Raw genomic sequence first — 21589 nt, forward strand, 5'->3', positions numbered from 1 at the left:
CTGAAACAGAGGAGAAGAGGCAACAGAGCACCAGAGGCCAAGCAACAGGAGAAGCAACAGGGGAAACTGGCCTGGGCACAGGCGCTGCGTGCTCCAAGAGGCTGCAGTTAGAAGAGAGCCAGATAAAGCCAACATCGAGAGAAAATCCAGAAACTTCAGGAAATTTCAAAGTCACAGTCTTTCCACCTGGCAAATGGCTCATTCAACGTTCTGATTACGGTTAGATCAGCCTGAGGCAACATTATGTATCCGACAGACTAAAAACTTTGCTTTGTATTTCCAGAGCTCTTTTTTAGGCTCTTTGTCCCTGTTAACACCACACCTCCAGGATGCCTGTACCTTTCCCTCTCCTATCTGAGCAGAGAAACTAATATCCTTCCTCCCTCCATTCTTTCCTCCCTCCCTCCCTCTCTCCCTTCCTTCCTTCCTCCCTCCCTCCCTCCCTCTCTCCCTTTCTTCCTTCCTTCCTTCCTTCCTTCCTTCCTTCCTTCCTTCCTTCCTTTCCTCCCTCCCTTCCTTCCACACAATTACTTAACCAACACTGGTTGCCTATCTCGAGCCACTTGCAACTCACTGTGGTTATAGGGCTCTGAGTTGCTGAAAGAAATGGAGATCTGGGGACAGAGACCACAGCCAGCTGTCCAGCTCATGCCAGGAGAATGGCCACTGACTCGCCAAATACATGGAACAGTAAGCCGCCAATGATGGGGACCGAGACGAATTTTGGTCCTCTGTTAAAATCCGTGAGGGATCCATTACTTGTGGGAACTGCTGTAGAGTTTATGTCTATGAGCACAGTCAATCACTAATTAATGATTCTGTTGTAAGTGAGAAGGTAATCAGAGCTGAGACTAGTTTGTAATCAGAATTAGTTTCTGGTGGGTCCGTAGGAGTCCGGTGGGGGTGACAGAACAGGCTGTGACGTCAAGCTCTGCTGCAAACTGAGGATGTGCTGCAGACAGTTAATGAGCAGGAAATATCTGTTTCTTCTGTGTCAGGCACAGCACGTATCACTGGGACTTCCGTGCTCCTCCTGTCACGAGGAGGGACTGACGGGAACAATTAGTATTTACAAGTGTGCGCCAGCACTTTATAGACGTTTTTATTCAATCCTCACAACACCCCTATGAGGTGGATACAATTAATATCCCCATTTTATAGATGCTGAGACTGAGGCCCCAACATAACAGAAAACACGAGAAGCCACACAACAAGGGAAGACCTGCCAGTTTATGTGGTCATGAGTCCCCGGATTGAAGTCCAGGCACTTAGACTTTTAACCCCAGAACTTAGTATACATTTCAGTAATTAAGTATCAAGTCACTTCTGTGCTTGCTTCATTCTTCACTACCGAAATCCTGGCATCCTTCATTCCTAAATATAATACATGCCAGTGTGTGGCGGTGGGTATTAGCTTACCAGAACACCCTTATCCCCTCGCCCTCTGCCAAGGAATCACTTTACACGGGCATTCTTCCTGGGGCGGTTGGCCCGTGCCTCCTTTGAGCCTGGAGGCCATGGCAGGAGAGTGGACATCACCAGTCGGGGACCCGCCTGCACCCTCGTACAGCCCCGTGCCCTGGAGAGCCTATCAATGCCCCATCTCCGATGAAAGCGGAAACTCGCATGCTGACAGCCGCCACCGGAACACAGGGGCAGCTCTGGAAATCACCTCTGACCTCTTCTCCCGGACCACAGACCCCTGGCCTTGCCTCCTGGAACGGGCTGTATTGTCTTCCCTGCTCCCTCAGAGCTAGAAAGGCCTGCCCCCCATCCCAAAAAGAGGAAGTTCAATTTTAAAAAGAAAAATTCTGCAAATTAAAATTAAATGTTGTTCAGCAGGAGCCAAGAAATTGGAAGAGGCCCATTCTACCCATCCCCCCCACATAGAGATCCCCTATAAATGGGAAAGGAGCTTCACGCGGGCCCTGGGGAAAATTAAAGCTTCCCCTGGCCAAGCCACTGCAGGGACTCACCAGTTTTCTCAATTAATCTCTTTTACACTTGAGTCTCTGCCTTAATAAAACCCTATCTACAGACTGTGTGTGTGTTACAGTACTTACTTTGGATTCGATGACGTCCTCATTTATACCCTCAATGCACTTTTTACTCAAACAATAACTCTGTGTGGGGAGGGGAAGACCCCCCAGGCACGACAGAGACACAATTCCTGAGCCTGTCCCTTGCCCCCATCCACCTGTTTTGGCAAATCTGACCCCATGCCCCTCTAGAAAGAATAGCCTTCGGGAATGGCTCCTGAGCTTTTTGGCCAATCGAAGGGGAGGTGATTCAGAGATGAACTGGGATGCCGGACTTGGGGTCACTTTGTGAAGGCAACAACTTAGAACCACACTGAAAAGGCCAGATTAAACCCACGTTCAGAACTTCAGGAACAAAAATAGTCCTCAAGAAGAAAGGCCAAAATGTTATGATCAGAATGTCCTTGGCTGGCAAACTCATTCTGTGGGGCAACGGCCTCAGAGGAAGTTCCTGATCCTTGGTAAGGAGATGAAGATAGATGCTTTTGGTTCTCCTGAAGATGCAATACCTCACTAACGCCACGAAGTGCCTGCGCTGGGCTTTCTCTATCCCCAGATAACAAACTGATAAAAATCAGCATTCTTCACCACTGATTCCTTGTCAGTTCTTACTGTCCCTGGAAACGCAGGCGGAGCATAGCCACCTGCCAGCTGAGAATCTGGGCATTGGGAAACTGTAAATGTTGGTTAAGAGGTTTCTGGTGAGGAGATGGATGAGCCCTAGGTCAGATGGGCTCAGGAGGCACGAGCCTCAGCGCTCAAGGCTAATTGCCTTGCTCGGTTCTTGTGCAGGCCTTTCTGAGCGCTGCCGCCCTGGTCCATCCCTCACAGGAGACCCGCACCCCCACACTGCTGTGCCTTACCTGGGTCTTTCCCCCGGTGCTCTCCTGGACGGCGGTGCGGGACAGGGCAGTGGTGGCCACAAAACAAGAGAAGAATCCCGAGAAGATGTTGCTGATCCCAAAGGCAATGAACTCCTAAGGCAGAAACCGGGGGGCAGGGATGCTGCAAATAGAATCACTTGGCAAGACCGTCACCAAGTGTTGAAGGAAGAAGAGGAAGAAAGCAAGCTCCCAAGCCCACCCTGTCTGGTAGCCCCAGGCACTGCCCACACGTGCAGATTTGTGAGCAATTTAATAGAAGCCCCCCGGCAATGTATCATATGCCTGCAAAAAAACGGTCCTGTGTATATTTACTGCAGCGAACCACCTCAATTTAAAGTGGTCACGACCATCATTGATGGTGTTTGTTGCACTGTTTTGCTACATGATAGCTCCCATTACATGAAATATATCAGGAGACACTGCACTGCATGAAGAACTCTTATGCTGACCTACTATGTGAGCGCTGAATGTTATTTAGGACCTGACTGAATTAACTCTTAAAATTCGGGTTACTTCAACTTATTTCTTAAACAGGAAAGAAATGCAACCTGCATATTTCAAAATAATTTCAAATGAGCATGCATAAGAGGGAAACCAGCTCCATAAGGGCCGGTGGAAGAAACCAATCCCTTCTTTAGCAGACAACAAGCCTATCCCACTTGCGCCTTTTTCTTCTTTGCGGCCCTACAGAAGCAGGTCAGTGCCAGGGTGACCATACCTGGTTCCCATCGATGGTGTAATCATACTTGATGGCATAAACTTTTCCTACAGACACTGCGATAGCATAAGCCACCACGGCGATGGAAAACGAAGCAGCCAGCATCTCAGAAAACAGGCTCACGGGTGGGAGTATGGGAGGCAAAAACCTAGTGAGGTTTTAAATGAAAACAAGGCAGTGAGGATTTGACCACAATTCTCCGTTCCTACCTTGCCAAAGGCTATATCCACCCAACCCCACGTCAGGCATGAAAATGCTTGATCCTGAGGGAAAAAGCGCTTTGCCAGGTTTTAATTAGAAGTTGGTGCTATCTCATGGGTTGACTTCTTTGTCCCCTCTTCGAGAGCCTAGGAACGCTGCCTTATCTATACCCCTGACATGAATAAGCCTGTCGTTATAGATTCGGTAATATACAATCCCATGCCATGCCATTTCACACGTTAGTGTTTCTCCTTGCACAATTTTATCTTAAAGGTCTTTGAATTTAAAAGATAGTCTGGCCATAAAATGAGATTTGCCTTGCATGAAGAGATGTCAGGTCTGTGAAAAAGACAAACAATATAAGATGCTAAAAGAACTAGGTAGAAAATCCACATCTTAAGAGCCATGATATTTAAAATCTTGAGTCCAGAAAAGATTACATTTATATAATTATCAGAGTGCTCCAGAATCACAATGACTAAGACTTCCCAGTGACTGTGGGGTCAAATGACTACTGTCTGACATATCAGAGCTATTCTACAAACCATGTAAAGAAATAAACCTGGGGCACCTGGCTGGCTCAGTTGGTAGAGCATGTGATGCTTAATCTCAGTGTTGTGAGTTCAAGCCCTATGTTGGGTGTAAAAGCCCACTTAAAAGGAAAAAAAGAGAGGAAGGAAGGAAGGGAGGGAGGGAGGGAGGAAACCTACAAGTTTATAACCATTCAGTTGTCCCCAAATATGAAAGCTGGGGGAATGACTTTCATGCACCTGTATCTTGATGACTACCCATAGAGTGTATATCCAGAGGTCCCTAGCCAAAAACCCTCCGAAACAAACAAGCAAACAAACAAGCAAAAACCATCAAAAAAGTCTCCCTCACCTCCCTCACTCATGTCTGAGTTTCCTTTAATAGGAAATTACATTTTAACCCCTAATTAGAGGGAAGTGCTACAGCAGAAATAAGATTGTTACAGAAAACCACAGAAATCTAGAGCTAGCTAGTATCCTAATATCACCCAAAGTAATATGCTAATCTAATATACTAGAAATTGTTGAATCTACCTCTCTTTTTGTTGATAAAGGAACTGAAGTCCAGAAAAATGAAATGACTTGCTCAAGGTCATTTAGTAGGGTCCTGGTATGAATGTTGATTTCCTGAATAACTAGATCTGTCTGGTTCTCTGCCCCAGTACCCTTTTCTCCCCACAGGTGAGATTACTTCCCAGACTCTTTTTCTCCCACATCCCATCCTGACTTATATGTAAGCTCAGGAATGGATCTTATATGTAGGTGGACAGAACGTTAGAAACCCTGATCTAGCCCTTGAGTGACTCGGTATCACACCTCCGCTAGCCTGGACATGAGCTTGGACGTCACTTCTTAACACCAGGCTGTGACTCATTTCTAAGACCCAATCAGCCCTACTTCAGGTAATTCGGTCTGTCCGGATTAACTTTCCATTTTCTTGCAAAGAGTTTAGCTTTGATTGCGACCTGATGCCCACTGCCTGCCTGCCTGCCTACTTCTCCAATTCCAGATCCTTCTACCAGGTCCTTGACTCCCCAGAGTCACAAAGTATGTGTAAGTAATTAGTACCTACACACATAGTCAGTACTCAGTAAATGTAGGGAGACCCTAAATCTGCCACACACCTGCCATCGTTTGCATTACCTTGCTGGATCTTAGAAGTGCCAATTTTCTGCCCCGACGCACTCACTTGGGGCCCAGACTGGACACCTTCTAATGACCTCTGAGTCATCTTTCCCTTACCTCCTGCCCCTCTTCAGTAGCCTGATCGTGAGATAACACTATGAAGGGGAGTGAGTGTGAAGGACACTTCTCTGAAAAGATAAGGGTGGGAAGCAGTGGGTCCCTGAAGGGCCAGAGGACCCATAACAGAGAGTCAGGCATGATAAACATGATACCAAGTGCATCTTTACTTCAGGTTGGCCCTGAACATTTGGCAAATGCACCACCACTCCGACTATAAGGGAAAAGTGGCCTTCACAAGGCAGCCGGGAGAAAACCTCTGTGATTCTGCTGACCTCCCCCATCCTGTTCCCCCTATGCCACACTCTCAAGTACAAGTGCAAAGCACATCACTTCAAAAGCAATGTAACAAACATGAGAATAGTGACATCCTCTGGCACTGGTGAGGAGGGGACAGTCACCAGTGTACTCAGAGAGGAAACAGGAGAAAGAATAGGGACTAAAACCTAGAGGGGAAAGCAGTCCCTCTTTTTTAAGGTTTTATTTATTCATTTGAGAGAGAGTGAGTAAGAGAGAGAATGAGCAGGGGGAGGGGCAGGGGGAGAGGGAGAAACAGTCTCCCCACTGAGCAAGGAGCCCGATGTGGGGCTCGATCCCAGGACCTCACCTGAGATCACGACGCAAGCCGAAGGCAGACACTTAACCAACTGAGCCACCAGAAAGCAGTCCATCTTGTTGGTATGGGTAAAAGGAAGGAGGGGAAGGAAGGAAGGAAGGAAGGAAGGAAGGAAGGAAGGAAGGAAGGAAGGAAGGAAGGATGGACTGAGCGATCCTAGCAAACGGAATTGGCCCTCAACAGGGTAAAAGGAACTGCCAACAGTGGCTTTGCTTTTACCCCCTCACTAGAGGACTGAAGCCAGGAGGGCATAAATACGGGGCCTGCACCATCTTTCTCTTGGTACCCCTTCCTGTCACGGAACTCACCTTCAACATTCAACTTTCCTGGCTCTTTTCCTATCTCTCCCCATCACCCTTTCTTTCTGAGGGTTGTTGATGTCACTAGATTTGTTTCCATGCTACCACATGAGATCAGACAATAGTGGCTTGCTTACAATGGCAGAGGCTTGGGATTTGGTCCCTCAGCAAGTATTTCCTGAGATGCTCCTATGGGATAGGTACCGTGCTACAAAGACAGAGTCAAATGGGACAACTAGGCTCACGGCCCTTCTGGAGGAGCTCTCAGTCCCTGGGACCAGGCAGGCCAACCTCGTTGACCGGTCACACCAGGTGGCCTGTCAGAGGAGTCAGCTCAACCCAACCCAAGAGCAAGAGGCTAGAGGTATACTCTCAGAAGGACAGCAGGCAGGGAAGCTCTGCCTTAGGCCAGAAGGGGGACCTCGGGACGCGAAAAATGAGTTCCCCAAGCCTGTTCATGGAACGAGGATTCAAGGCATAGGGCATTTGCTGTGGACCACCTCTAAGTGTTACATCTTAGGAAGCCTGACAAAGGGGAACTATAAAATATCTTTCTCATGTAGTTTGTAGCGACTCAAATAATCTGATAGGATGAAAATCCCATAAGGCCGCAAGTGGCCACTTCGCACCTTTTATCACACCTTTGGAAAATATTTAATTAAAAAAGACTTTAAAAAAAATTTAATTCCTAGGCCCCTCCTCTGGAAAGCTTAATTCAGTATTTCAGGGTGGGAACCAGGAATCTGTGTTAACAAGGGTCTCATGGGATTCTCACAAAAAGATAGTTTGAGAAATCCTAGAATGGCTAATAGGTAAAATAAGACCCACGGAGGCCAGTTGTAATTTTTCCAATATTTCTTTGACCAGCTATTAGAAGAAATCTTAAGGTTAATCATATGGAAAGCATCAGTTCCCTCTGGAATAAGCAGTAGGACTCAGCCAGCCTAAGGAGTTTTCTAGAAATGCGTGGAGAAACAGAGTCCAGTCCAAGGTCCCGCAACTGGTTTGAGGGAGGGGAAACTAGTACCTTTTGGCTATCTAACAGTAAGTCTGGTCATAATTGCTAGAAGTTAATGTTACCAATCTAGTGAACACCTAGGTTTCTTTTTTAATGCCGTGTGATAAAATTATAGCGTAGTGCACTTGGTCCATTTGGTGCATTTTATGAGAGATCTCACTGGTATTTCAGAACAAGCCCGAATTAAGAATTTACTCTGTTTCATAGGAGACCCCCTCACTCCCACCCCGTCACCCCTCTAGGTGGTGACAGAAGTGGACAAAGGAACTCAGCTCTCAACTCTTCTAATTCACCCAACTACCAACCATATATAAAACCTCCCTTAAGATGATGCATTTTGTTCATGAGAACCAATGACATAATTATTACCTAAGACTGATCAAACTAATTGGTGGAGGATGTCCCTTACTCCTTAAGCAGATTGTTCTCAGTGTGATAAACGTTACTAACCATGATTCTATTTGTATTATACTGTAATTATATATATATGAGTTTAAGTCAGGAGTCTGGTGGTAACTATATATGTCCTGCCACATTTTAAGAAAATGAAGAAAAAACAAAGCATATGGGAGTTGCCTTTCAGCCAATGGCTTGAACCTTCCCTACACACAGTGCATCTGACAGTTCGCACAAATGGCTGCTTCTTTAGGACCGCACACGGAGGAGACTGGTGAAGGAACACTGACCTTGTAATAAAAGGCTTCTTTTAAATAGAAAGTACTGACTTAATACATTAGTATTGCCTAAGAGGAACTCCACACTCACCCTCTTGGGATGGATTTAACAATGCCAGCATTGTAATTTTTTTCCAGGTTGGCTCCATATGAAATAGCAGTAGCAATTATTGTCTGAAATAAAACAAAAGAGGTTAAAGAAATAAAAAACTGCACGTTTTAACAACTCCCCCCTTACATTTTGTCTCTTCCTTAAGAAGCCTGTCCTGTTGGTTTCTTTCTTTTTTTTTTAATCCAAGTACAATTAACATACAGTGTTATATTCATTTCAGGTGTACATTTTCTTTTTTTTTTTTTTAAAGATTTTATTTATTTATTCGACAGAGATAGAGACAGCCAGCGAGAGAGGGAACACAAGCAGGGGGAGTGGGAGAGGAAGAAGCAGGCTCATAGCGGAAGAGCCTGATGTGGGGCTCGATCCCAGAACGCCGGGATCACGCCCTGAGCCGAAGGCAGACGCTTAACCGCTGTGCCACCCAGGCGCCCCTCAGGTGTACATTTTCTTGATTCAACTTTTCTATACATCACAGTGCTCATGAGAATAAGAGTGCTCTCATTCCTCTTTATCTGTTTCCCCCATCGCCCCACCCACCTCCCCTCTGGCAACCACCAGTTTGTTCTCTGTATTTAAGAGTCTGGGGGATTTTGTTTGTTTGTCTCTTTTTTTCTTTGTTCATTTGTTTTGTTTCTTAAGTTCCATATATGAGTGACATCATTTAGTATCTCTCTTTCTCTGACTGACTTATTTCACTAAGCATGATACTCTCCAGCTCCAACCGTGTTGCTGCAAATGGCAAGATTTCATTTGCTTTTTTGATGGCTGAGTAATATTCCACATATCTTACAACTTCTTTCTTGTCAAACTCATTAATGTTGAATTTCCTAATTACGTTTTACTTACCACAATCACTTCTATAGGAATAGGGACTGGAATTTTGTGCTTAAATCGATCATTCACTTCCTTAACCGCCATACAGATGATAATGGTGAGTAATCCAGCAATGAAATCAGCAAGATTGGTGTTGCCAACGTTTTGAAAAATCTCAATCAGAGTCTGTAAAAAGAAAATAATTGTATATTCATGTGAAATGTGAAAAATCATATCATCAAACAGCACTTAAGAATTTCATGTAAAGTCATAAAAGTGTGTTGGTTAATACAGAGACCATTAAAAACATCCAGTCTTAGCAATATATATAAGTTATTAATGATGGTTAACTGAAGTAGTAAAACCATGGGTGATTTCTACTTTTTTTTGTTTATCTGCATTTTTTACAATAAAAATGAGATGTTTCAAAAGAAAAAAATATCATTACATACTGAATTTTACTTGCAGAAAAGCTTTAAAAGTTTATATCTTAAAGTGGTTTTACAGGGACTACTAAGTAACCTAATTTCACAATGTTGATGTGGTATTTTTGAGACTAAAACCTGATAAACCAAAAAGTCCCAATTAGCCAGTATTTTAGATAAAACTCTTCCCCAACCTGAATGATACGGTGGTAATAAAAATACCTAATTACTTCATATGTAGATACATAGGGACTGATCCATTCTTCATGCCAAAAAAAGCTACTGAATTGATATAAAGCTCAAATATAAATTTTGGAAATTAATTTGGTACCTAGTTCAAACTTGAACTGAGATGACTTAAATAAAAACAACTCTTTCCAAGTGGGCAGACAAGCCAACTCAAGAATAAACTCGTCTTGTTTTGTAAATAGGAGGTTTCTGGGAATCAAGGAAGATTAGCAATAGAGAATCCCAGGGAAGAACACTAATACATTTGTTCCAGCAGCTCTGGTCCTGTAGAAGACATGATGTAAGAAGGTATTCTTTATTTCTTTGAGACAAATAACCTCTCAGTGAAGGTTACTTTTTTTTTTGAATGAGTCCTTTTATGGATACATTTTTATATAAAAATAAAGGGATGGAGCATCTTATCATTTATAACGTGTCTTAATTTTACAGACAAGCTATATTTAAAATAATTACAATGACAATCCAATAACAGTTATGTATAAAGAACCTTAAGTGATCTAGCGGTCATTTTGCCAGCAACTCCAACTCTCTGGAAAACATTCAAGAGTAAGGGAATGAGGGGAGAAATTTTCATGCTAGCTAGAGCCATCCACCAAGTGCTTGAACTAGAGTTCAAGCATCTGACTTACAGGAAGCCTCTTGGACTTTCACTGAGAGAGCATTTTTGCTCTTGCTTTAATCCCAATACCAATAAATTTACTTTGCCTTCCAGAGTCAGTCAAAATCGCTAGAGGCAGTGACATGGATAGCAAAAATACCAAATGATAGCAGGGTGAAAAGAGAAAATGCAGCCCCTGGGTGGCTCAGTCAGTAACGCATCTGACTCTTTGTTTTGGCTCATGTCATGATCTCAGGGTCATGGGATCGAGCCCTGCATGGGGCTCCCCACTCAGTGGGGAGTCTTTTTGGGATTCTCTCCCTCTGCCCCTCCCCACTCATGTGTACGCACTCGCTCTCTCTCTCCTTTCTCTCTCTAAAATAAATAAATCTTTTTTAAAAAGAGAGAGAGAAAATGGACGAGTACCACAAGTGGGCACAATAACTCAAGAATTTAGGGCATCTGCCATAAGAGCAAACAGTCCTACATGTCTCAGAGTCAGGATGCCATTGCTGTCTGACCCTTCCCACCACCAATTTTCCGATGACAAGTCTCATTAATGCAAAAGCTGGATACAATATTTCACTTAACTGTCTATACAGTAAAGGTTTACTTTCAACTCAAAAGGGAAAAATTCAAACTTGAAAACAATCAGATAACTATCCCAATCATAAAAACATTTTCACCTTACAAAAATGGTCACTCCAGGATTCCCATTTAATCTATGAGAGTCCCTTAGATCTTTGAATAAAAAGCACCTCTGGTGTATTAAGAATGTAATATGGGTTGCAAAAAACAAAGTCAGTTTATATTACACAATTGCATTAAAAGCATATAAATATATTAGTTGCTTATACACTGAGGTATCTCCTATGAAAAGTTCTACAATAAAAAGTTTAGTCTATGTAGAAATAAAACTAAAGTAGTCAGATTGTACTCAAAGATAATAGAAATGAGACTCTAAGGAAGCACTGAAAACTAATCTTAATTTAGTTTACTATTAAAATATTTACTACAATATGTTTAAAATGTGGATACACAAATGAATCCATATTTGAATCTAGTATTCTGAATAGTTCAAATCATAATAATGACCATTTCAGTGATGGGAAATATTTTACTCTATTTCCCACCATGCTTGGAGAATTTTAGGACCATTTCATTTAGATCATTTCTCCCTTCTTTGCCTACCATTACCTGGGGGTACGAAGCCATAAGAAACAAATATATACCTGCTGTTGCATATGAGGAAGTTTATCAGTTAACGTCTGGTGCCAAATTTATTTTAATTCATCTTTATAAATAGAGCAAACCCTTTATAATCACCCCTTACTGTCAGGCATTTCCTCCTACCAGAAACAATTTTTGCCCATACGTAGATCAACCCTTAAAGTGTTACTTTCCTTATTATAATGGCTTAATTTTTACATACTGAAACAGATTCAAAAGAGTGTCTGATCAAGCTTAACGGTGACTTTCAAAACTCTCGTCATCCGGGCAGAACTTTTCAGTGTGGTCTTCCTCCACGTTAGAGAAAGAAATGGGGAGGTGGCATTACTTCAGTAAGCAAGTAGAAAGTCTTGCTTTGTCTACTGAGACAAGCCATTCAAAGCGAATGATAGGAACACATAATCACCCTTAAATGTGCTATGTGATTTACTTACATAATTGAGCAGCTACATGGTGGCATGAGGAGTATTAGTAATTCTGAATTCTGCCAACATCCTGCCATTCCCCTCTTCTGCAAGCTATACTCAGTGGCTCTGGCATTTGTGAGTTAAAAGTTTTAGTTTTTCAGGGGCGCCTGGGTGGCGCAGTCGTTAAGCGTCTGCCTTTGGCTCAAGGTGTGATCCTGGCGTTATGGGATCGAGCCCCATATCGGGCTCCTCCGCTGGGAGCCTGCTTCTTCCTCTCCCACTCCCCCTGCCTGTGTTCCCTCTCTCGCTGGCTGTCTATCTCTGTCAAATAAAGAAATAAAATCTTAAAAAAAAAAAGTTTTAGTTTTTCTTAGTGTCCCAATATTTCCTCCTCCAATTCTTTGTATTGTTTTCTTTTTTGGGAGGAGTTGGGAGAAGGAAACAGTCCAAAGAACAACCTTATAACAAAAGAGATGTTAAGTTGCTACAAGCCAGGGAAAGTATCTTACAATGATCTTCCAATTTTTCCTGGAGGAATCCACTACTTCTGTGCATTTGTTGAAGGATTCTTTCATGAATGATTGCATCTGGTTATGTCATAAGGAAAGTTCTCTGTTCAAGTACTGAGTGGTTCATTCAACCCTTATGCAAACCTTTCCAAACCTGCTGATTCTTCATTTTCTGAAGAGCAAGCTTAGAGTCATGATGACATAGGGATGATTGAGATATCTTCATCTAACCTGACCTCTCTGGAGGAATTTCTCACAAAATTCTATGACACATTCTAACCTAAGATTTCAAAAATAATGTTTAACAGTCACGTAACAATTGTGTTTGGTTTCAAGACTATTTTTGACCTTGTTCTAGTATTTCTTGGTTACTTTTGTCCCTGTTTGAAAGTGGGATCATTTGCAGCAAGCTTTGTCTTAAACATAGTCCTAGGAAAGACAGGGAAGAAATGGAAAGACATTCCATGCTCATGGATCGGAAGAACAAATATTTTTAAAATGTCTGTACTATCCAAAGCAATCCACACATTTAATGCAATCCCTATCAAAATATCAATAGCATTTTTCACAGAACAGAACTGGGACAAACAATCTTAAAATTTGTAAGGAACCACAAAAGATCCCAAAGAGCCAAAGTTATCTTGAAAAAGGAAAACAAAACTGGAGGTACCATAGGCCCAGATTTCAACTGGTGCAGCTATGCTGGAAAACAGTGTGGAGTTTCCTCAAAAAGTTAAAAATAGAGCCACCCTACAATCCAGCAATTGCACTACTAGGTATTTACCCAAAGGACACAAACATAGTGATCCAAAGGGGCACCTGCACCCCAATGTTCATTACAGCAATGTCCATTACAGCAATGTCCATAGTCGCCATAATATAGAAAGAGCCCAAATGGCCATCAACAGATGAATGGATAAAGAAGATGTGGTATACACACACACACACACACACACACACACACACACACACACACATAATGGAATATTATGCAGCCATCAAAAGGAATGAAATCTTGCCTTTTGCAACAACATAGATGGAGCTAGAGGGTATTATGCTAAGCAAAACAAGTCAGTCAGAAAAAGACAAAAACCATACGATTTCACTCATATGTGGAATTGAAGAAACAAGACAAAAGAGCAAAAGAAAAAAGAGAGGCAAACCAAGAAACAGACTCTTAACTATAGAGAACAAACTGATGGTTACCGGAGGGCAGGTGAGTGGAGGGGGGAAGGGTGAAATAGGTGAGGAGATTAAGGAGTGCATTTGTGATGAGCCCCGAGTGATAAATGGAAGTACTGAATCACGATACTGTCCACCTGAAACTAATATAACACTGTATGTTAACTATACTAGAATTAAAATAAAAGCTTTAAAAAAAAACACAACATAGTCCTAGGAGACAAGGAGAACTATTATTATCTGCAGAGGTCCCCCAGTGGCCCGGGAACCAGGTTAATTAACCATTGGCCTAAGCCTCTGGTGATCTGTGTGGATACAAGCCAAGCAATGTTTATGAAGAGGAGAGTACACTCAGTAAGGGGTATCTTGGTGGATTCAGGGGTCAGTGGATTTGTATGGGGAGTAAATAGTTCCTAGCACATTAGAGGTAGTCAATAAATACCGACGGAATAGACGAATTGGATGAGTGACAATGAAGGAATAAATGAATGAACAGTTGACAGGAAAAGTGTGAAAGCAAGAAAAAGCAAGATGTGCCCGGGACTGCAAAGGTGAGAGGGCCTGTCCGAGAAAGGCAGTCAGAAGGTTTCCAAATGAACCAAGCACTTAGTAGGGAAAAAAGCAACAATGACAAAAATAGTACTGAATCAAACAACAGCCTGCATTAATAGGCTGGCTCCTCGGGAAGTGAACAGTAAGCTCTACGAGGTCTAGTCACCTTAGTAATGAAAATAACAACAATAATAGTCATAATTAAGCTCTTATATGAGCCAGATAGCGTACTCAGTGCTTTATACAGACTTTCCTTTTTAATCCTCACAATTCTAAGAGGCAGCTGCTGTTCTCACTCCCATTTTACAATTAAGGACGCTGAGGTGTAGAGACGTTAACTGTAACACACCCCAAATCACAAGGGTAGTAGGTAGTGGAACCAAGATTCCAACTCAGCTCTACTGAAATTTAAAGCCGCTGATTAATCCCTATGTTAGACCGCCTCCTCTACCTATTCCCACTGCTCGGCACAGTACCTGGCCTGCAATAGGCACTGGGCAGTATTTGTTGAATGGACAGGGCAATGTGGGATTATGGCACTGTCGTGAATCCGAGCAAATTCCTCACCACCTCACTAGTTTTTACATATGGATGCATGGCCTTAGTTGTTTTAGAAGCTAATCCATAGGTCACTAAAGGACTTAAGCTCCATTCTTGAGACTAGCACATTATTTTTCTATAGTATCATTCTCCCCAAGCTAGGATGACATCATGTTACTATCATTATCATTTTCAAGCATCAATAGCATGCTTTATATAAAACATATATTTAGATCCAAGGACTTTTTCAAATCTAATTAGTGTGATCTACATCCTTCTTTTGCATCTTTTTTGCATGTTGAATCATCTCCGAATCTAATGTTCCTTTTCATCTATAATTGCTGAGACATTTACATTATGCATTTTATGGACTCTCACAGTTAGAAAGGGCTTTAGAGCTACATCTCTAGTCATTTCATGTTACCAATAAAAAAAGAAAGTAGGCTTGAGATGTGAAATAATAATTCCAACCTACCTACTTTTTTTAAGTACTTGTTATGTGCCAGCCTCTGGGCCAAGTGCTTCTCTTATACCCTATTTAACTTAACTATGAATATAGATATTATTACTAACTCTATTTGTCAGAGAAGGAAACTGAGGCATGGTGATTTGCTCATATAATTAGGAAGCAGTAGAGTCAGGACATGACTCCAGGTCATTCAGCTCCAAACCTGAGCTTTCGGCCACTATCCCCCATGGTGTGTCTACGGTCGCTCAACTTATCAGAGACCACGTTGAGACTAGAACTCAAGTCCGTGGCATCCCAGACCAGATTCCCTTTTTGTTTTCATTAATATTTTTAAGTGCGGTGACACTCCTGAAACCATTCTGACTAGTTGAGAACGATGATTTGTAAAATGTGCCGTCTTCAATGTTACTCCTGATTCTATTGCCTGCTTTCAGAGAAGAATGTTTTCCATGCACCCCAAAGTATGGCATGGAGGAACTTATGCTCTCCAGATGCAGGTTAAAGAAGAAAAGAAGAGAGTTTTCTCAGGGAGCCATCCCCGGAGTTAGAAGCCACACTTACATAGATAATGGAGAGAACTCCATTATAGTTTCTGGTGGAAACGTTGAGAACGATCTTCAGCTGGGAGACCAGCACTTGGAAAGCAGCAGCTGTTGTGAATCCGCCAACCAAAGGGTCTGCCAAGTACCTCACTATGAATCCGATCTGCAAACCTCCAAATATCAACTAGTATGAGAAGGAAAGAAAAAGTTAATGTTTGCCTGACAGAAGGACCAACTCTCTTGAACTATTAACGAGTTCAACTTAACATCAGTTAAAACTCTGGTTGGCCTGCTAATAACACAAAAATACTTGTCGTAATGCCCCTCCACCACTCTAAAATTTGAAAACTGTGGTAATATGAACCTTAAAGTGTTTCTAGATATGTAATAAGAAAAGCAAAAATCGTGTGGCTTATTTCTGTGCCTTTCAGATCCCATGGCTCTGCTCACCAGGACACTTTTTTCTCCTTGGTTGGTTCTGCACACTTCCCTTCCCTCATCCTCATTTGAATCACACATGTTATCCTGATTTTTTTTCTGTCTCTGACTTTGATGATACTCGAGCCTTCATAAGTGGGGTCTTGCTGACTATTTCAGCATCTGACCTAAAACAATATAATTTAGAAAATAACTTTGGGGGTCCAATAAATTGCTCGGTTTCACGTTTAAATGAATCTTGAAGTCCACATGCTTTATACTCAGTTATTTCAAACAAAAATCATGCCGATCCATATTGTACTTGTAATCCCATTACCTGTATGATTCCAACCAAAAGAGTAAGGGTGCTCGCAATCAATACTCTCGCCGTATCTCTGGCCACATAGTCTATCATGGTGGTATTGAATGCGGTCCCATTACTGCTGGATATGAGAAAGTGTTCGTCGGGGGCCATGCTCAGCACAACAGATCCCACCATTAAACTGACCACTGGGAATGGCCCTGGGGAAAAAAAAGCCTCTATCAATTAATAATTATTCATCACAAATGTTTAGGTTCAACATGTCTACATGGGGTTAGAAAGATGCGTGGAATTATGGACTGTGACTGGGAAAATATTGTTTGTTCACAAAGGAAATTACAAAGCAGATGTTTCAAGGCATTCGTGACCCAGAAATAATCAAGAGAGACATGTAGGTGGGCAATTATAACACAGCACTCCGGATGCTCTGTGAATACACAAGAGGGTTGTCTATCCTGTCTTTGCGTAGTCTTCATGTGTACTGGGGCAGGGGTGCGGGGAGTTGCCCGGAAAGGTTTCCTGGCAGAGGTGGCAAACCAGCTGAATCCTTACTGTTCTATCTTATTTATTCCATATAAGCTCATTTCCTAGAGCATCCAATGCCCTGAGCTCTGCAGAGCTGGATACCTTCATCAATACCACAAGGTCCAGGTTAGGATAAAGAAACACCCAAGAGAGTACATAGTTTCTCTTTTTCTCTTTTCAAGACAAATTATTTTTTCATATCATATGCCAGTCCATAAGATTCTGTGTTTTAAAAGTATTCCTTTTCTCCCAATCACTCCTGATATTTTTATCTCTGATGGTGATCTGGTATGTTCGTCATGGAAGGCCTTAGCAGTTGGGAGGGCTCAGTACCAAAATCCAGTAACCCGGAGGGTCTAAATGTATAGAACACCAAAGAGAACAACATCAGCTCCTATGTTCCTCACGTTATCAAGCATTTGATACTGATTGATTCTCCCAGGTGAGGAAGTGCTTTCAATCAATAGCCTCTTCCTGATCTCCTTCCACAGTCAAGGCTAGATACTGGGGAAAAAACGGCTAAGGATGAGGATATGGGCTGGAGATATAGTAGATGATTGTATTTGTCTCAAGAGGATTGTCCAGGTAGACATGTCTAGCCAGCAGATGGATGTAGGCGCAAAATTATCTCAAGTATAAATGTCAAAGTCACAAAATAGCATTAAAACATTCATTTACCAGAACATTCCAGCAAAAGAGAATTCAAATTTTAGGAACAGCAGAAAATAAGCCTATTTTGAGCCACACCATGAAGGAAAGCCAAGCTTAGTTTCTAAATAGTTTTGGCACAATTTTGCCAGTCTTCCAATATTAGGGACTTAAAATGAGTACAGTTTTTAATGAAATGATGAATATGTATTTGATGAACATAATTTAGTAAATGATAGGTTAGTCTAGTAAAGCAGTAGGTTTGAAGACCTCTTGAAGATTTTTTTCCCCTTGTCATTTTGTATTTTGGAAGAGAACACTTCCTAAATATGGAGTCAAGTTTATTACATTTCTTAAAATGAAAATATGCTAGAATTTGAAGGTAGGCTGTAATTCTGACAATCTTTCAATTTTCCCCTCTTTAAAAAAAAGAAAAAAAAAGAGTTAAGTTTAAACCTAATACCAAAGAGATGGTATTTTGAAAGCTAAGAAGAACCACTGCATCATTGAATTGGATAAGCCCGCAAAACACTGAAGGCCTATTTTCCTGGAAAACATTAACAAAGATATGGAAGCATAATACACATACTATAGCCAAAAGACATTAAACGTGAATAAATACAATTGTGATATATGTTTATAATTACCAACTGAGATGTGTCTTGATGTTCCAAAGATAAAATATGTCAGGATAGGGAAAAAAGCAGAGTAGAGACCATATCCAACAGGGACTGCAGCTAGCAGAGCGTACGCCATGCCTGAAAGTACATCCAAAATGATTAAATTCACAAACAAAAGTTACAGTATTCTTTCTACTGTGCAAAGAAAGGCCTTTTCATAGATATTCCCCGATTTGCAGCTTGCCCTGGGTGGTCTTCTTTATTTTGCATATAGTCTGGGGCTACGCTAGGATGCAGAACATGATCGGATCAGCTTAGATAATGATTCATCCTCACGCTCCACCTGCTTAAAGAAATTGATCAAATTGATCAGTAATCCAATTATCCACCGATTAGACGAGTGGTAAAAGGAAGTCAAGTCAGTTGGTTAAAAACTTCGTCAGTTTGGTCCAAAGGCAGACGTTTCGTGTGAATGCAGTGTTTCTCTGTGTCCGCAGGGACACAGTCGTCGTTGCACTGTGATTCCCCCTTCCTTGCTAGGGAACAGAAGTCAGATCCACACAAAGGAAACGATGCCAGCTGTACCCAGCAGCAGGTAAGACAGCTCTCCTCGGCTTTCCTCCAGGAGCTCAGCTTCTCCACCGGGGCCGTGCCGCACAGTGTGGAGAAATCTCAACTTTTCCACGTACATGGCAGTTGAAAGACCGTAATGGTGCCTTCTTTTCCTTAGTTAAATACTTCTTAGGTAGTTAACACATCTTACTCCATATTGCCTCCTCACATTTCACTCACAGTGAGAGAAAAATCAAGCCCTTTGGTCACTGGGTTCTTAACATGTTAAGGATTCCACTTATAGCAGTTTCAAAAAGGGCAGAAAACAACCTAAATATCCTGGCTCACAAGTGCATTATTTACTGAATGAATGTCTCAAAACGGAAAAGTGGTTAACTGAATTATACTTTACATACTGTAACTCTGTAAAATGAAATTGATATGTATAGAAATACATTTACTAACATGGAGATATGTAAAGAACAAAGGAAAAAGGAAGGAAAAGCAGGATTCAAAATCATGGTAAGGGGGTGGGTGGGTGGCTCAGTCGGTTAGGTGTCTGCCTGTCTGCTCAAGGCATGATCTCAGGGTCCTGGGATTGAGCCCCACATTTGTCACTGTTTCTCCCTCTCCCTCTGCCCCTTCCCCCCTCCACTCATGCTCTCTCTCTTTCAAAGAAATAAATCTTTTTTTAAAAATCATGGTAAGTATGCCTGCTCCCCCTTTTATAAAAGTAAACATGGATGTTGCATGCACAAAAAAATCTTGAAAGATTTTCAATATACAAAGTCATTTCCATATACAAAAAGACAATATCATGAATAAACACTCATGTATTCACTGTCCAGCTTAAGAAATAAATTGCCAGTAAAGTTGCAACTCTGTGTACTTTTCTTCAATCACATTGTCCTTCGTCCCTCCATCCCCAGAAGGGAACCGCTATCCTGAATTAATGCTTATCATTCTGACATTTTATTCTTTTACATACATATGCATTTATGTGGGGGCGCCTGGGTGGCTCACTCGGTTAAGCTTAAGCATCAGTCTTCCGCTCAGGTCATGATCCCACCGTCCTGGGATCAAATCCAGCCAGCCAGAAGTGTGTCATGATCTTGGGACCACTAGAGACTATGGCACCGCCCCTGAAATATCAATTTTGAGCAACCTCTCTCAAACTACAACCTCCCAGCCTTTCAGTTTGCCTACTCCAGAATCCTTGTTGCAACATTTCTTTGTTCTCATGGGGCTTCTAAAGGATGAACTGATTCACCTTGTCCCTATCCAAGGTGTCCGCCTGCCTTCTCTTGCCTCCTGTCCATGGAATTTCAGAAATACTCTGAACTCCCCTGCTTCACTCTCTTTCCCCTTCCCTTTTCTTGTCGGGTAAAACCCCATTCTAACTGATCCCAAACCTCCACATTTTGGGTGACAAGCCCTCGAGCAGCTGGATAAATGGACTAGAGACTAGATAATCTTCACTCTGGCTGACAAATCTCACAGAAGATTCAGGAACAGGAGCCCCAGTGGGTACTCTGGACTGCCTGGTGGTCCAACTCCATGTCCTAGCTCTGAAAAAGACTCAGATCTCCCGCACTTTCTTCAAACCGCCCCTCCCCCTTTTGCACACACAGTTCAGAGATGAATCTTAGACTCCACCTAAAACAAAGAATCCATAAGAGATGTTCCTAATTTGCTTTTCACCATAATTTCAAATCACTCTATATTAGCACCATTTGTTCCGTCTTTCTTCCTTCAAAAATGGAGGAGATATCCCTCCTGTCTTTAAGAAGAAGCAACCCACCTACTTCTGTCCTTGAGCCCCAGCTGCAGTCCCCCCTTGTCACCACTTTCAGTTTCTCCTCCACCTCGTGGGCCACAGACACCTTTCTCTCTACAAGGACATTCCCACCAGCTCCCAGATATGTTCTGGTATCTCTTCTGTTAAAAGAAACCTAAATCTTCCCTCATTCTACCTCCATCCCTTACCTCTCTCTGGTTACAGCCATTTTTCTGTTCTGCTTCACAGCAAACCTTTTTTTAAATATATATTTATTTATTTATTTTAGAGAGAGAGAGAGCATGCGTGGGAGCAGGGGGAGGGGCAGAGGGAGAGAGAATGTCAAGCAGACTGCACTGAGCACGGAGCCTGATGCCAGGCTCGATCGCACCATCCTGAGATCATGACTTGAGCCTAAACCACGAGTCGGACACTTAACCCACGGAGCCACCCAGGCGGCCCACACAACAAACCTTCTTAAAAGCATTGTCTGTGTTCCACCTTCAAACTCTCCCCTGAAGAGTATGACACTATCTCCCCTCTATTCTTTCAAAAGCAACCTCCTCTCTTGGCTTCTGACCCCACATCCCTCCAGTCGCTCTTTCTCTCCAACCTCCGGAGCCTCCTCACGGTTCTCTGTGGCCCTCCTCTTACCCTCCTGACCTCTGAATGGTCCAGCCATCTTCTCTTCCATCGGCCCCTTCTCCCTGGGTAGTCTGGGGCATTCCCACTCCTTTAAAGAGCACCGCTACAGGGACGCTTCCCTGATATTTCTGCCTAGCCCAGACCTCTCCTCTGCTCTTCACACTTGTAATAGCTCCAACTCTGTATTTGGCATTTCCACTTAGAGGTCTCACGTACATCTCCAACTCAGCA

The 21589-nt window shown here is 42.5% G+C and overlaps 1 protein-coding gene across 1 annotated transcript in view; it reads right to left on the minus strand.

The window, feature by feature from the left end:
* The window catches only part of SLC26A4 (solute carrier family 26 member 4), a 50428-nt gene that overhangs the window by 20389 nt on the left and 8450 nt on the right, over window positions 1-21589 (minus strand). Inside the window, exons 5-11 of the mRNA XM_057304064.1 lie at window positions 18412-18522; window positions 16607-16791; window positions 15872-16036; window positions 9183-9335; window positions 8313-8395; window positions 3642-3789; window positions 2903-3016 (exon numbers count right to left, since the gene is read on the minus strand). Of these exons, the coding sequence (XP_057160047.1) occupies window positions 2903-3016; window positions 3642-3789; window positions 8313-8395; window positions 9183-9335; window positions 15872-16036; window positions 16607-16791; window positions 18412-18522 (959 nt within the window). The remainder of the gene's footprint in view (window positions 1-2902; window positions 3017-3641; window positions 3790-8312; window positions 8396-9182; window positions 9336-15871; window positions 16037-16606; window positions 16792-18411; window positions 18523-21589) is intronic.

Source organism: Ursus arctos, unplaced genomic scaffold, assembly GCF_023065955.2.
Source record: "Ursus arctos isolate Adak ecotype North America unplaced genomic scaffold, UrsArc2.0 scaffold_3, whole genome shotgun sequence".
Lineage (NCBI taxonomy): Eukaryota > Metazoa > Chordata > Mammalia > Carnivora > Ursidae > Ursus > Ursus arctos.